Source organism: Podarcis cretensis (genome assembly GCF_951804945.1).
Source record: "Podarcis cretensis genome assembly, chromosome: 3".
Taxonomy (NCBI): domain Eukaryota; kingdom Metazoa; phylum Chordata; class Lepidosauria; order Squamata; family Lacertidae; genus Podarcis; species Podarcis cretensis.
In genome coordinates, this window is record NC_137172.1 from 110,990,103 (window position 1) to 111,005,053 (window position 14,951).

The 14,951-nt window shown below is 42.7% G+C and overlaps 2 protein-coding genes across 5 annotated transcripts; one reads left to right on the forward strand and one right to left on the reverse strand.

The window, feature by feature from the left end:
- Positions 1-561: 561 nt before the first annotated feature.
- THAP5 (THAP domain containing 5) lies at positions 562-5,444 on the reverse strand. 4 transcript variants are annotated; one of them, XM_079970896.1, is made up of 4 exons: positions 5,266-5,393; positions 5,053-5,126; positions 2,977-3,166; positions 562-1,602 (listed from the first exon to the last, which is right to left on the reverse strand). In XM_079970896.1, exons 3-4 carry the CDS (start codon positions 3,118-3,120, stop codon positions 589-591), a joined length of 1,158 nt encoding a protein of 385 aa, XP_079827022.1. In that variant the 5' UTR covers positions 3,121-3,166; positions 5,053-5,126; positions 5,266-5,393; the 3' UTR covers positions 562-588. The 4 variants fall into 4 exon arrangements, with proteins under 4 accessions (XP_079827022.1, XP_079827019.1, XP_079827020.1 ...); XM_079970893.1 differs by lacking the exon at positions 5,053-5,126 and having other exon boundaries at positions 2,977-3,169; positions 5,266-5,444; XM_079970894.1 differs by lacking the exon at positions 5,053-5,126 and having other exon boundaries at positions 5,266-5,443.
- A 170-nt stretch (positions 5,445-5,614) lies between these two features.
- Positions 5,615-14,645, forward strand: DNAJB9 (DnaJ heat shock protein family (Hsp40) member B9). The gene is made up of 3 exons (XM_079970897.1): positions 5,615-5,764; positions 12,092-12,318; positions 13,515-14,645. The coding sequence occupies exons 2-3, from the start codon at positions 12,102-12,104 to the stop codon at positions 13,949-13,951; spliced, it is 654 nt and encodes a 217-aa protein (XP_079827023.1). The 5' UTR covers positions 5,615-5,764; positions 12,092-12,101; the 3' UTR covers positions 13,952-14,645.
- The last annotated feature ends 306 nt before the right edge of the window (positions 14,646-14,951 follow it).

A 14,951-nucleotide genomic window follows, 5' to 3' on the forward strand; every position in this document is an offset into this window, starting at 1 on the left:
ATGGAGGTATTCCACTCATATTTCAAAGAAAAACACTATGGTCTTGAGCCTAACCCATCTTATTTCAATAAAATCCCTTTTATTTCCATAGAGCAACTCAATCTGTCCCTCTCTCCTGAACAAAGTAAGTGGAAACCAAGATCTATTGAATCTTGATGTAGGCTGCAATTCTATGTGCATCTCCCATGGAATACATTTACTACCGAGTAGACCAAAGAAGCTGCAACTTTTAAATTAAAGGGGCTCGAGGGACATTTTTGCTTTTTAGAAAGTTAAGGCTGCCCCTTGTACACTTACTTGGGCCTAAGCATAAAAAACTCACTGAACATACATTCAAATAAGCCTGCGAATCTCAAGCTTCACTGCTAAGCCTAACTCTTCAATTAAGCCATATAAAATAACTTACTTCAGTGCAATCATGAAATAAAATACAAGGGTTCTCCTTTATGAATAACCCGGCTGTTGCACCTTTAAGAAACTTGAGCATTTGATAAATGCCATTAAATAGTACCCTTAAAAATGAATGAAGGACTCAATCATCTTCTAAGTACAAAGCAGTAATCAGTTGTAACAATCAGTGCAAAACCTTTATTGTATCATAGTAACTTCAAATGTTGTGAAACAGTTTTCTACAATCTTGAGTTTTTCTTCAGAGAGCAGATTTTCCTGCTTCAGTTTGGCAATAAGCGCTTCTAAGGATTTGAGCCTGTTTAAGGTTTTTCTCTCCTGGATTTCTAAAAGTGCTATTTTGGAGTGCAGCTTTGTAATTTTCTGCCAGAGTTGTTCCCTGTCAGAGTCTTGCCTGCAATATGAATGCTCAGTCTGCAGAACATCAATTCCACTGTAACTGGCAATACATGCAGATGTTTCAGTTCCTATGTTTATTAATTCCTGTTCTGCTGGTAGAAATGAACCCTCTAACAGCAAGGGAGTTCTTGAACCCTCAGAAGGAACTATAATGGTGATAACAGAATCTTTATTACCATTCAGCTGTTCTAAAGCTTGTGAAACAGTGTGGAGCAATACAGTGTTTTCATCAGTTTCTTGCAATTCCACCGAACAGCTTGCAATGGGAAAGTCCAGTTGATCAGATGGAAGGTCATTAATTGGTACAGTAATATTGTTTAATTCTGGAGATGAACCCAAGTGTTCAAGATGTATCTGTGGAACTGTGACTTTGGATTCTGAAATGCGCTCAAGACATGAATGAAGATCATGAACTGAAGTTTGCAAAATTGTGGTTGTGCTACTGAAAATATTATCTATAGAGTTATTAAAACTACAATTTTCTGGGGAGCTGTAATTGTGGGCTGTTGAATTCTGCACATCAGCTGGCAGTAAGACTGGGCTGGTTTGCTCCGTATTCTGTGTAACAGACTTAATTAGACAGGAAACATCATCTTCAACTTTTACTGTGTTCTTAAGCAGTTCTTTCTTTTCTGGAGACTTGCTTAAAGTTGTACAAAGTGCTTTTCTATATAGGCTTTCTTCAATGATATTTTTCTTTGGTGAAGCAAGTTTAAGAGATGCAGTTGCTACACTCATATCCCTTTGTTTGACATCTATTTTTTCTTGTTTTCTTTTCTGGGAAAATCCTTTTTCCTAAAGAAGAGAAAATAATTGATTTTATTAAAGTTGTTACAACACATTGCATGGTGGTTCCCTCTCCTATATTGTATTACAGCATAATCCTATGCATGTTATCTCAGATGCAAGTCCAACTGTGGTCATTGAGGGCTTACTCCACAGTAAGTGAGCACAGGACTACAACCTGAAATATTATTCCATAGTCCCACCATTCAAAATAAATTTGACGCTTGCACACCAGCCTTGTGCAGCTCTACAATCTTGTCTCTGACATCCTTGGACAGTTATTTGGTCTTGGTCATGGTGGCTACTTTGGAATCTGCTAGATTGATTGCTTCTGTTGACAGGTGTCTTTTGTACAGGTACTGTAACAAACTGGGATTACAGGTAGGACCTCTCCCTTACAGCAGGTGCTTTTAATCTCAGTTCGTTACATAAAGTGAAGATACCAGGTAGCCTGACAGCTGGCTGGTTGATAGGGGATCAAATACTTATTTCACTCATTATAATGCACATCGATCTCTGACTTTTGTCTTCTGGGTTTCTGGGGTTTTTCCTGTTGTTATTCAGTCTCTCACAGCTACAATAAACCTACCATTAAAATTATGGACTCGTCATTTCTTCGTCAGAGGGCAAACGGGCAAATTTAGCAGGGGATCAAATACTTCCCCGCCCCCCTCACTGTAAACCCAGAATAGAGGGACACAGGTGGCGCTGTGGTCTAAACCACTGAGCCTAGGGCTTGCCGACCAGAAGGTTGACGGTTCGAATCCCCGCGACGGGGTGAGCTCCCGTTGTTTGGTCCCAGCTCCTGCCCACCTAGCAGTTCGAAAGCACACCAAAGGGCAAGTAGATAAATAGGTACCGCTCTGGCAGGAAGGTAAATGGCATTTCCGTGCGCTGCTCTGGTTTGCCAGAAGCAGCTTAGTCATGCTGGCTACATGACCTGGAAGCTGTCTCGGCCCATAGAGTGAGATGAGCACGCAATCCTAGAGTCGACCTTTACCTTTTAAACCCAGAATGTTTGGGCATAACAGTACAAACCTTTCACAGAAGCCCATTTTGATATGTAGCAGTATAATTAGTTTATTATTACGTTTAGCAAAAAAAACCAAGTCCCATGATGTTCACTCTTGTTTTGGAGGGAAGAAGACACAGTATCTCCTTCCTCCCACCTAGTTCTTTGCAGGCATATGTTTACTTGGGGTTTTAAACAAATATTAAATGGTAGTCCTGCCCCCTAATCAATTCAGGGGCAGGTGGACCCTGAGTTGGCATCATCCAGCAGTCTCAGAACAGAGCCCGAGGGTGGATCAAGAGGGTGCGAGTTGTGCACATCCTTACTCTGTATTACACAGTTTGTTTCTAATCTGAAATTCTCTGTTTTACCTGATTAAGAGATGATGAAAAAATAGTCGGCACTGCTGTCGTTTTCAAATATCGAATGCCCCATCGTACATCAAGAGAATCTGGCGTAAAATGGTCACTGCAGAGAACCTGGTGCTTGCTGGGAGTCCAAGTGTCGCGTTTCATATTCCGTAACCATTTCTCTAATCTTTCTTTATCATGAAGAGGAAATCTGCTTTAAAAGATTTTTACAAGAACAGTATGTTACGCTTCAAGTAAAATTCTTACCTGCAACCTTTTAGACTTTATGTGCAAAAGTATCCATTTAAGTTTCTTACAAAACATATCGTTACTGGAGATACTTCACAAGAACGAGAGCTCTGGATAAATTATGTAATTTTAATAATACATCAGCCAGTGACATAACATCACAATTCAACCAGTGGCATAACATCACAATTCAAAATGCTAGCACCAACACATAAATCCTAAATGACTTAGGATTTGGGTATGCCAGGGACTGCTTTTCCCAATGAAACTGCTGCTTCATTAAGATCTGCCTTGGAGATCCCTCCATGGATCCCTTCAGACAAGAGGCAGGTAATGATTAGAGACAGCTGAAAAACTTCAGCTTCCCATGCTTTTTAGGTCAATATCGTAGATTCAAATTTTATCTATTTGTGCTGCTGCTATTTTGATAAACTTCACAACAGATATAGCTTGTTTGCATAGGGAACTTCTGAAGAGCAGGATGTCAAACAAATGCTAGGCATTCATATGGACACTGTGTGCATTCACATTAGTATCACACAGTATGCTGCTTGTAAAAAGCATTGATTATATTTTGAAATGGGCTTACATGGCCTTTTCACACAGCAACAGGTATAGTCCTCCAGACCTAGACCTTGGCTAGCAGGTCCTGCCTCTGTTTCCTCAATTAGGTCCCAACTACACTATGGTGTTTCTCTGCTAGTTTGTACCTTGTTAACCAAGCTGCATGTAGCCCCCTTAGAGACACCATTCTTACTGGACCCAGCCAATCTTAAAATTGACTATCAGGCAAGCTGGAGAGAAGAGGATGAAATACATTACTTTTTGAAAACCTACCCTTTTTGAATGGATGTGTGTAAAGTGCCGAGTATTTATTTATTTTGGCCAATTTATTATAGCACTTAGAAACAATTGTAATTTAAGTAAATTGATACAATGCAGCATTGCACAGTAACGGGGGTGTGAAAGGTCATGTATTAAAGTGCCGAGTAGTCAAGCAAAGACAGATTGACACTTGCATGTTACCGGTCTACCAGATATGCGCGCTTACATGAATCTGCCAAATGACTGCTACCCTTTCAACACAAACGTTTCAGTGGACTCCCACTTTCTCCATTCCTTTACTTCCCAGTTCATATTTACATATCGTCAGTGCTTTTTTTCCTAAACAAACGTTTAGGGGTACTCTCACTTTGACTCAAGAAAAACCACCATTTTATAGTCCAAATCAGGAAAACATAAATACAGTAAAAGGATAAAAATTCCCAAAATGTTTAGGGGTATGCGTACCCCTGTGTCCTCCCAGAAAAAAGCACTGCATGTCGTAGGATTGCAATAAACCTCAGACCAGTTTACAAAAGGACCAACAACACCCCACACAATCCATTACAATTATCCATAAAAGACAATTAAAGGTAGATTAAAACACATTAACATCTACATGTTTCTGGACAAATTCCAAAAGGGGCTTCCTGTTGGGCTGCAATGGGTTGTAATGGATATGGATTGCTCTAAAGTCAGTTTTTAGTGACAGCTGATCCATGGCCCTTGATGTACCTTTGGGGACTATTAATTTGTTCATTATTGTGGAAGAACTATAGTGTCTGCTGCTGTGATCTTATTGTGACTTTTGGAGCACCCATCATCTCAAGTTTGTAGGATATTGACTTGGAAAGGCATTCTGCCTCCATTTCAGTGATCTTTGACAGTGACTTACCACTCTGTTCACGGAACATTTATTTGATTCTTGTTAGTTTGTGACTCCATGCACATATTATATGTCTTCCGTTTATGAATTTTGAAACAGTATAGTGTTATAAAAATACTGTCAGTGTATTATTAGCCGACGTGTTGCTTGATGTTGTTCAGAGCGTTCTGTTCTGCAACACAGGGGATTTTCTTTGGTGTCGTTTCAGCACCAGCTGAAAAGGAAAAACCGCCTCGTATTTTGCCACAAGCCACTCTCCTTCCCCTCCGCTTCCTGACACCACCCACTTCCCAGCTCAGCTGGCGGGTCGGTGATCGCGCAGCCCGTCCCTTCAGCCTCCCCTTGGTACTCACGGGTAGAAGCTGAGCTTCCGCTGGTCCCGGGCGCTCTGCCCCGCTCGGTTCCGGCAACAGGTAGCAGCGCAGTACCGAGGCATTGCTCCCCTCCCCCCACCCCGAGCCTCCCGGGTCCCAGCTTCGCAACAAAAAAAACACAACAACGAGCAGCAGCCTCCCCACCCTCCTCTGGCTTCCGCTTCCGGAAGATGCTTCCGGCTTCCGGCCCCTCGGCCCCGGAAGCCCGGCGCCGGCCAATCGCTGAGTCACCCCGAAGCGGAGCCACAACAGCCTCCTTCCACGTGCGCCGAAAGCGGGCGCGCCGCGTCAGCCGCCCGCGGGCGGCCAATCAGGGAGCGCTTCGTGGTGGTAGCAGCGGCCCCGCCCCTCCGTCCTCGCGACGCGCCTCTGGGCCGAGGCTATAAAAAGGGGAGGGAGAGGCGGGAAGGAGCGGTCCGGAGAAGGGGCAGCGGAGCGTCGAGGGGAGAGCGCCTGGGATTGTGTATGTGGAGAGCCGGTGAGTGGGGCGGCGGCGGCGGCGCCGTGGGGAAGCGTTAGCTGTTGCTCCCGTGAAGGGGGGTGGGGGGCAAGAACTCCTTCGTGGCTCCCTTATAATGCCCCCCTTTCAACCTCCCTCTTTACCCCCCCTTTGCCCCACTTTTGCTTCCCTTTAAACCCCGCTTTAACACCCCTTTCTCCCCTTTTAACCCCCTGCCCCCTTCTAACCTCCTTTCCCCCTTCTAAGCTCCTTTCGACTCCCTTTTAATCTCCCTTTGCCCCACTTTTGCTTCCCTTTTAAACCCCATTTTAACACAAGCTTCTCCCGTTTTAACCCCTGCCCCATTTTAACCCCCTTCCCCCATTTAATCTCACTTTGCCCCACTTTTAAACCGCACTTGAACACACCTTCCTCCCTTTTTACCCCCTTCTCCTCTTTTAACATCCCTTTTAAACCCCACTTCAACTCTCCTTCCTCCCCTTTTCACCCCTGTCCCATTTTCACCCCCTTTCCTCCCCCCCCTTTTAACACCACTTCGCCCCATTTCATCTCCCCTCTGCTCCCTCAGAGGTGGAAAAAACCTAAATGGTTATGAGTTGGTGGGATGGGGGTTCCTTGCCTCCACCCACCAAGTCTCCGTAGCTGTGAGATCGGTTGTTAAAGGTTAGGGAGGCTTTTTTATCCATCAGGAATGAGGCCTGTGTAGTGTTTTCTATTTCTCTCCCCAAGTATGTCTTAAAGGTAAAGGTACCCCTGCCCGTACGGGCCAGTCTTGACAGACTCTGGGGTTGTGCGCCCATCTCACTTAAGAGGCCAGGGGCCAGCGCTGTCCGGAGACACTTCCGGGTCACGTGGCCAGCGTGACATCGCTGCTCTGGCAAGCCAGAGCCGCACACGGTAACGCCGTTTACCTTCCCGCTGGTAAGCGGTCCCTATTTATCTACTTGCACCCGGAGGTGCTTTCGAACTGCTAGGTTGGCAGGCGCTGGGACCGAGCAGCGGGAGCGCACCCCGCCGCGGGGATTCGAGCCGCCGACCTTCCGATCGGCAAGCCCTAGGCGCTGAGGCTTTAACCCACAGCGCCACCCGCGTCCCTTAAGTATGTCTTAGCCATCCTTAAAAGTACTTGATGATGGGCGAGGTTAACAGGATCAAAGGTTTTCCTTTCTCTCTCCCCCCTCCCTTTCCTCAGAACAGTCCTGTGAGGTAGATGGGGGGCAGAGAGAAAGAGAGAGGTCCAAGGTCAGGGTCATGGATGAGTTGAGCTTTGAGCTTGAGTTTTCATTTATGTATACTTTGCATTTGTAAACCACCTGTTCCCATTTTATTCTCACAACAACCCTGTGGGGTAGGTTTGGCTGAGAAGTGGTGACTGGCGGCCCAAGGCCACCCAGTAAGCTACATGGCTAAGTGAGGGATTTGAACCCAGGTCTCCTAGGGGGTCTTCTAGCTGTGCAAACCTCTATGGAATTTCCTGCTTCTTTAATTCTAATGTCGAAGGGTAAGAAAGATACCAGGCTGCAGTTAACATGGGGGTGGAAGGGGAGGAAAGTACTTCACTCATACTTGAAGGCATCTTCATCTATTTTGACATTGTGTAGGGTTGCCATGTTTCAATAAGTGAAAATTTGGACACAAACTTTTTTTTTTTGAGTTTTAAGTTTTGCCCATAGTTGTTGAAAAATGACGTTTTTGAGCTATTTAGAAAAAATTACCAAAATCTTGACTTCTGACATGGATTGTCTGGATTTCCCCAGTCATTTCAGAGATTTCCACCTGGACACTGTTTGCAACTGCCGTTTTCCAGCTATGTCCGGGAAATTCCGGGCGTGTGGCAACCCTAATGTGCAAACCAGATCCAAATTAAGCTGCAGTGAGCGAGGTGGTGATATGAACTACGTGGGGGATGAGCTTGCTTATGCTGAGGGAGGAAAACTGTCATTAAAAAACACGCCAGCTAGAAATAAGAAACCAGGAGAAAAGCTGGAGTTAGATCCTTTTGCAAGGAGGTGAGCTGTGTTCCAGCTACACTGCATGCTAATAAGATAGATGTGAGTTCAAGTGCTTACAATGGGTGGTGTTCCAGGCTGCTATTTATCTCCCTGTAATTATATCTGAATACAGGTTGCCATAGCTTAGCTGAGTACAAGGCATTCAGCATATGAATGCATCACCTAAAATAATTAAGATTTTAAACTGGCAATTTAAGTTACAAAGGAGAGGCTTGTCCTGAACTAGAGTTAAATTAAACTGGTTATCTTCACCCTTTTCAGTCCCAGGACACACTTTAAAGCCAAACATACATTTGGAGACCCATATTTGCATGGTGGTAATGCTCCTATTGTGACCCACCTTGGATCAGGCTGCAAACCCACTTGACACACTCGTTGAAGACCAGTGGACTAAACCACGGTTCCCAGTCCTTGCACATAGTACAGCTTGGAGAGGAGGAGTGCGAAGTTCTAGCCTCATTGTAGCTTATGCCCAAGTCCTAGTACAGGTGTGGGGAATCTTTTGCCCTTTTGCTGAACTACAACTCCCATCAGTCCTTGCAAGAATGGCCATTGGCCAGGAATTGTAGTTCAGCAACATCTGGAAGGCCAAAGGTTCCCCACACTTGCGCTCATTCAAACAAACCACAATTAAACCTTGGTTTGAGCTCCTTAACTAACTAGAGTTAGGCTGGTTTGCATGATACAGTAAGCCAAACTATGCCCTACCATGAACATGTGGTCTCCAGGAGAGGTTTGGTTTGTTCCCCCCTAGTTGTTATTTTTAATCCTGCACTGTTAGTTAATACCTCTACTTGCTAACTATCAGCTGTAGCCAAGGTGCATCCATGCAGTCCTGGTAAGCCATAGTTTGGTTTCCCATGTTGTTACAAACCAGGCCAATACAGCTTAGTAAAAAGTGAAAGCAGAAGCTCCTCCTCCCCATCCCACCTCACACAAAATGAATTTTTCACTGCTTGTTGATAATTAAAATTGTGGTGTCTATTGTCTTAATAGTGCCAATACATTCCCCCCCCCCCGACTTCCAGTTCTCAGACAAGATAGTTAGCACTTCTTTCTAGCTTACCCTGAAGGTTACTGAGCCTTTACCTGAACCTGGCCACACCATAATCTGAATAATTCTCATAATATTATGCCCAAACCCTTCACTTCTTATTCCCATCAGTGTTTGTCTCATCACTACTCATGATATGGTACTCTTTATTGTCATTGTCCCATACAGAACAACAAAATTGAAAAAATCTACATCAGACATTCAAAAACCAACAAGCCAGCTATCCCAGCCTGGTTAACTCCCTAAAAACTCTGATACCCCATAATTAAATAAATAAAATAAAAAAATATATTCCCACAGAGACTACCTTACACTGCGTTTAAAACCAAAATCTCATTTGGATAGAAACTTAGCTTTATGAAGCAGAAGCAAACTGGGATGTTGTGTAGTTACTATTATTTTTATTTTATTAATTATAAAATTTGTATACCACCATATACCCACAGGTCCCAGGGTGGTTCACAGAATAAAACCATGATATAAAAACACAGAATACATAATCAAAATAGAAAGAACAATTGTCACTTTCATTTTTATGTTGAACAGCACAATTTAGTTTTGAAAACAAAGTACAAACGTTAATAGAACAGGCTGTTTTATCCTTATAGCTATATTATTTCATTTCTCTGTGCGTATATGTTTAGAGCTTGTCCCTAAACAACCCTAGAGAGCCTTAGTAGAAAGAAGGAGGGGCAAGATGAAAATGGAGGAAAGAGAGTTTGGGAGAATGTAACATATGTAAGAGTGTAGATAAAGAACAACTTGTTTGTGTCCAAGTCTTGCCTGCTGTGGTCTCATTACCAGGAATAAGATGCAAAACAGGCATGTATAGACATGTATAATAATTTGCTTATGTATAAAAAAGGGTATTAGTGTACACATTGAAATTGTAATTGCCCATGTTAGGAAGTGATAAATGTCAGTATGAGTGTTGACAACTGTAGGGAACAGAATTTTCAATTGGGAATTGGTAGTTATGAATAGCATTTCTGCATTATCAATTTTATTTATTTATTATTATAGCCTGCAATATCCCATGGGCTCAGAGTAGCTCATAGCCATTTCATCAGCATCTTTCTTTGTCCCCAAAGGGCTTGCAGTAAGTATTAGGTTTTGATGGCTGAGGAAACAAAGGCAGTCACACTAAGAATAATACATTACTTCCACTTGCTATCACTGTTGTTCCCCGTGCCCTAAAATAAAAAAGCTGGCACTTATTTCCATTCACTGCCACCTCTCCATTTTCATGCCAAAAATACACAGCTAAAAATGGGGGGGGGGGGGAGAGACCTGTTGAACTGCCCCCACTCCTGCAGGTTTTTTTAAGGGATGTATTTAGTCTTTAGGGAAGGGCTGAAATACAGGTGACTTGGAACTTACACACATTTAACTTGTGCACATAAGGGCCTCCAGGAAAAAGACTTTGGGAATCCCCCCCCCCCAACATAAACCCAACGTATGTTGAGGGTCACCTGCAAACACAGCAGGTGGAAAGAATGCTATAATTTATTTTGATTGTTTTTATTTTGCACAGGGTAGGCAGTGTTTTTGCAACAAAGGAGAAGCCTGATTATAAAGCCAACTTATGCAAAATAGCCCAAACTTTATCCACTGCTTCTGACATTACTGAAAAAATAACAAGGTAACACCAGGTTAGGGACGCAGGTGGCGCTGTGGGTTAAACCACAGAGGCTAGGACTTTCCGATCAGAAGGTTGGCGGTTCGAATCCCCGCGACGGGGTGAGCTCCCGTTGCTCGGTCCCTGCTCCTGCCAACCTAGCAGTTTGAACGCATGTCAAAGTGCAAGTAGATAAATAGGTACCGCTCCGGTGGGAAGGTAAACGGTGTTTCTGTGCACTGTTCTGGTTCGCCAGAAGCGGCTTAGTCATGCTGGCTACATGACCCGGAAGCTGTACGCCGGCTCCCTTGGCCAATAAAGCGAGATGAGCGCCGCAACCCCAGAGTCGTCCACGACTGGACCTAATGGTCAGGGGTCCATTTACCTTTATTTAACACCAGGTTACCTTAGTGTACAGATACACAGACATGCACATTTGCCCTTTCTCGAGTGGTTTTTGTCATTACAAATGTGAGTTAGTAGGCATCTTTAGAAACATGTGCATGCATATTGCGTATTTCTGCACATATGCACACACAGAGTGTGTAAACTTTATAAGGTCACCTAATGTTTCCTTGATACTGCTCCTGATGTTTCTGAAAATTTAATATTTGTAGGGAGACATTTTAAGCAGGCCTGAAAAGATAAGCCTCCCAACATGGACTAATTCAGCATTGCCCTGCTGTGGTACTTGTTGATGATTGTAGATCTTTAACGGCAGAAATTTGAGAAGAGATCCTAAACCGTTGTTTGGTGGAAACCATAAATACATATAGAAGTGTGGCTCTGATCGTACCAAAGTGAAGTACTTACCTCTCTTTGATTCCAATAGCAGCAATCTAAGGGAAGCATTCAGAGGCACGCTCTTCTGATTATTTTATTGGTGCAAGCGTTTTGGCTTGCCTGATGAAATGATTCCCTCTCCTCCCACCACAGGATATTCCACGGTTTCTGGTGACACCCCCAAGCCAATTTTTTTGGGGGGGGCAAAGGAGGGGGAACCTCCATTGTGCAAGTGGAAGTTGTTGCGCAGGGTTTCCGCTGGTGGGACACATTCGTTTAATCCTACCCTAAGCATTTGGCAGGATATTTAAATGTGTGTACAGTGGAACCCCTGGTTGCGAACGTGATCCATGCAGGAGGTATGTTTGCAACCTGCAGCGTTCGCAACCCGCAGCGCTGCGTCAGGTACCCATTCTGGTACTTCCAGGTTCGGCTCGGTGTGCAACCTGAAAACGCATAACCTGAAGCATCTGTAATCCAAGGTACAACTGTAAAAAAATAGACTGCACAGTTTAAACCTTTTGGGTGATAATCGGTATTTGAAGTAGATTCATTGAAAGCAATGGACTCGAAGTAATTTGTTTCCCCTGGGTCTATTTTGAATGTAACTTAGGTTTGCATCACACCTTGCTCAGAAAAGGCCTTAAAAAATAAAGATCAATCTTTTAGTAGCTAGGGGTAAGTATAAATTATTCTGAAGGAAGTCTACTAATATCCATGGTGAAAGGAAATATATTAGCTGCAGCTGTGAACTGTTAATGCCTGAGAAGTTGGTGCAAAAGTAAAAATATTCAAAATTGCTTTCCTTTAAAAAGGTAAATAATTCATTAGAGAGATGCTTTGTTGCCAAAGGCTAATCATGTTGTTTTCCCCCACAGGAATATTGCAATGGCTACTACACAGGCTGTCTTTATATTTGCACTCTGCATTTTAATGATAACAGAATTAATCCTGGCTGCTGAGAGTTATTATGACATCCTAGGTGTTCCCAAGACTGCATCCGATCGCCAGATCAAGAAGGCATTTCACAAACTAGCAATGAAATACCACCCAGACAAGAATAAGAGTCCTGGAGCGGAAGCAAAATTCAGGGAAATTGCAGAAGGCAAGTAGAATCCTATTCTATTTTACTAAACACTCATTGACCTGGTATTTCTTGATCTCCACTTTGCATGAAGATAAGTAAAGCTAGGTATATTTGGTTGAATTCAACTAAATCATTGCACACAGGGAACAATAGAACTTTCTATCCCTCCCACCCACTGCCTCCAAATCTAGGAAACTTGCATTTTTCAGAAAGTAATGAAGCTTGTCTAGGAGTCCTGTGTACTCCTTGGAGCACAAAAGGAACTAGTACTTAGAACTAGAAGAATCTTAATCCTATATTCTAGGGATTAAAGAGTCATCTGGTCATAATAACCCTTTTAGCTATCTTTGGAAACTTGCACACAGGCACAACTTTATTTATTGTAAATATTGATACTCTGACTTCTAGGAGAGTGTAGTTTCCAGCAACTAAATCTCCTAAATTGTAACTAAAAATAGTTACAGTTGAAACACAAATTGAATAGGCGGTTTTTTGTTTCACTTAATTTCTATCTTCTGCTGGCGTGAGACAAATCCAGGGAGACTTTAGCATAAAAGATCCAGAGAGGCTCAAAAACATATGTTTAAAAAAAGTTTTATGTGATCCTTGATAAAACAGAATTTGCAAGTGGATTAAAAAAACAATAAGTTGTTGCAGAGCACTTAGGGAGGCTCTTCTACGGGCCCTGTATCTTTACAGGCCATTCTGTGCATGCCCCCTCAGAAGTAAGTCCCACTGAGTTCAGGGATGCTTACTCTCACATAAGTATGTGTAAAATAGTTCGCCCAAGTCATGTCCTTGGCTGAGGTGTTGACATTTTGACAGAATTCTAAATTCAAAAGAATGAGGAACTGATCTGGAAAGGTTTGGTGGTAGAACACATACTTTGTTTGCAAGAAGTCTTGGGTTCCATCTTCATAAGTCTGGGACCTAGGACTGCTTGTTAGTGTATTGAGCTATATGGCTCAGTTGTCTGACTTTGTGGAGTATGTTCTATCTGTGACCTAGTATCATCAACAGTGATGTAACAGTTCTCCAGCATTTTGAAAGCTCAAAAACTTCCTCAGTTCTTTTACACAAGAACCTTGAACTTGAAGTGGCCAGGAGCTGAATGAATATATGTTATGCATGCAGAGTATATTCACTTCTACTGAGCTAAAACTGTTCTCTCTCTGAGCATGTGCTAAACTTTCTCTTGCATTGCTCTTTAACAGCATATGAAACGTTGTCGGATGAAAACAAACGTAGGGAATACGATCAGTTTGGCCATGCTGAAGGACGAAGAAGCAATGGAAACACTTTCCAGCAGCCTTTTAACTTCAATTTTGATGACTTGTTTAAAGACTTTGACTTCTTTGGCCAAAACCACAACACACAGTCGAAGAAACATTTTGAAAGTCATTTTCGGAGCCATCAGCATGCTCACAGCAGGCAAAGACGTTCTTTCCCAGAATTTTCCTTCGGAGGGGGACTGTTTGATGACATGTTTGAAGATATGGAAAAAATGTTTTCATTTAATGGGTTTGAGAACACACACCGACACACAATGCAGACTGAAAATAAATTCCATGGATCTAGTAAGCACTGCAGAACTGTCACACAGCGTCGAGGAAACATGGTTACTACATTCACAGACTGTTCTGGACAATAATATCTGGGCGTTTCTTCTCTGCCCCGCCCTTAATGATTTTCTTTCTTTCTATCCTTTGCTGCTGAAATACAGAAGTTCTTCTGTGAACTGTGTGAGATTTATTGTTTAATCAGAGTACTTTAACTGCTGAAATAAGCTGTAGCTAAACTGATAACTATTACCCAGAACTGCAACAAAGCAAGATGAGACGATGTTGACCTTATTTAATTGGTTACATAGAATGTGCATGTGGGGGGAAATCTCCATATGACAGTGTTAGGGTCTATTTTTAATAACATAGAAGCAGGTTAACAGATTACCTCACTAGTGCCGAGTTAGTGGTACAGTAAACATTATTATTGTCAGATTTCTATTTCTATAAAGTGTTATCCTGTTGAGTGATTGTTTGATCTTATGTTTTTAATTAGTTTGCCTACTCCAAACCTGAGTTATTAGTAGTCACTTTAAAATACCATGAAACATTAAATTTGACTTTTTTAGGTGGCGTGTGACAAGTGTTGAGCAAAATTGACCTTGCAGCTCTTATTGTTAGGCCCTGAGCACAGAAAGTTAGGAAGCATTAGCAGCGACGATCATGGCCAGCATCTGAGGTTGCCTTTGTCACTGTTAGCCAGTTGTGAGTTTCCTTGAATTGCCTCAGTACTAGTGTAACAAACTACTGTTTTACCTGTACTGCATAAAATAGAACACTTGACTTGTCTCTTTTTTTAACCTAGTGCGTATGTTAATATGAAAGGCGGGGGGGGGGGGGGATGAATCTTGTCATGACTTAAAGGCTGAGGTATAGCTACCCCTTCCTTATAGAGGCTTTTAATGTGTGTTTCTATGTATGTATATTATTTCCCCCTTTTGTCTTCAGCCAACAAAGTCGAGTTAGTTCCATATTTACGTATTGCTTCACGCATCCAAGGGCACTCCAAAGCAATTTACCATAATAAGATACAGCAGCCATAAGAAATACAGTGGTACCTCGGGTTACATTTGCTTCAGGTTACAGACT

Excerpts from the sequence above, each read along its gene's own strand:
- THAP5 (XM_079970893.1), bottom strand. The coding sequence starts at position 5,348 with ATGCCTCGGTACTGCGCTGCTACCTGTTGCCGGAACCGAGCGGGGCAG. Across the intron at positions 3,170-5,265 it reads CGGAAGCTCAGCTTCTACCC|CAGATTTCCTCTTCATGATA; the intron begins GTGAGTACCAAG and ends AATCTTTTAAAG. Across the intron at positions 1,603-2,976 it reads TTTCATCATCTCTTAATCAG|GAAAAAGGATTTTCCCAGAA; the intron begins GTAAAACAGAGA and ends TCTCTTCTTTAG.
- DNAJB9 (XM_079970897.1), top strand. The coding sequence starts at position 12,102 with ATGGCTACTACACAGGCTGTCTTTATATTTGCACTCTGCATTTTAATG. Across the intron at positions 12,319-13,514 it reads ATTCAGGGAAATTGCAGAAG|CATATGAAACGTTGTCGGAT; the intron begins GCAAGTAGAATC and ends GCTCTTTAACAG.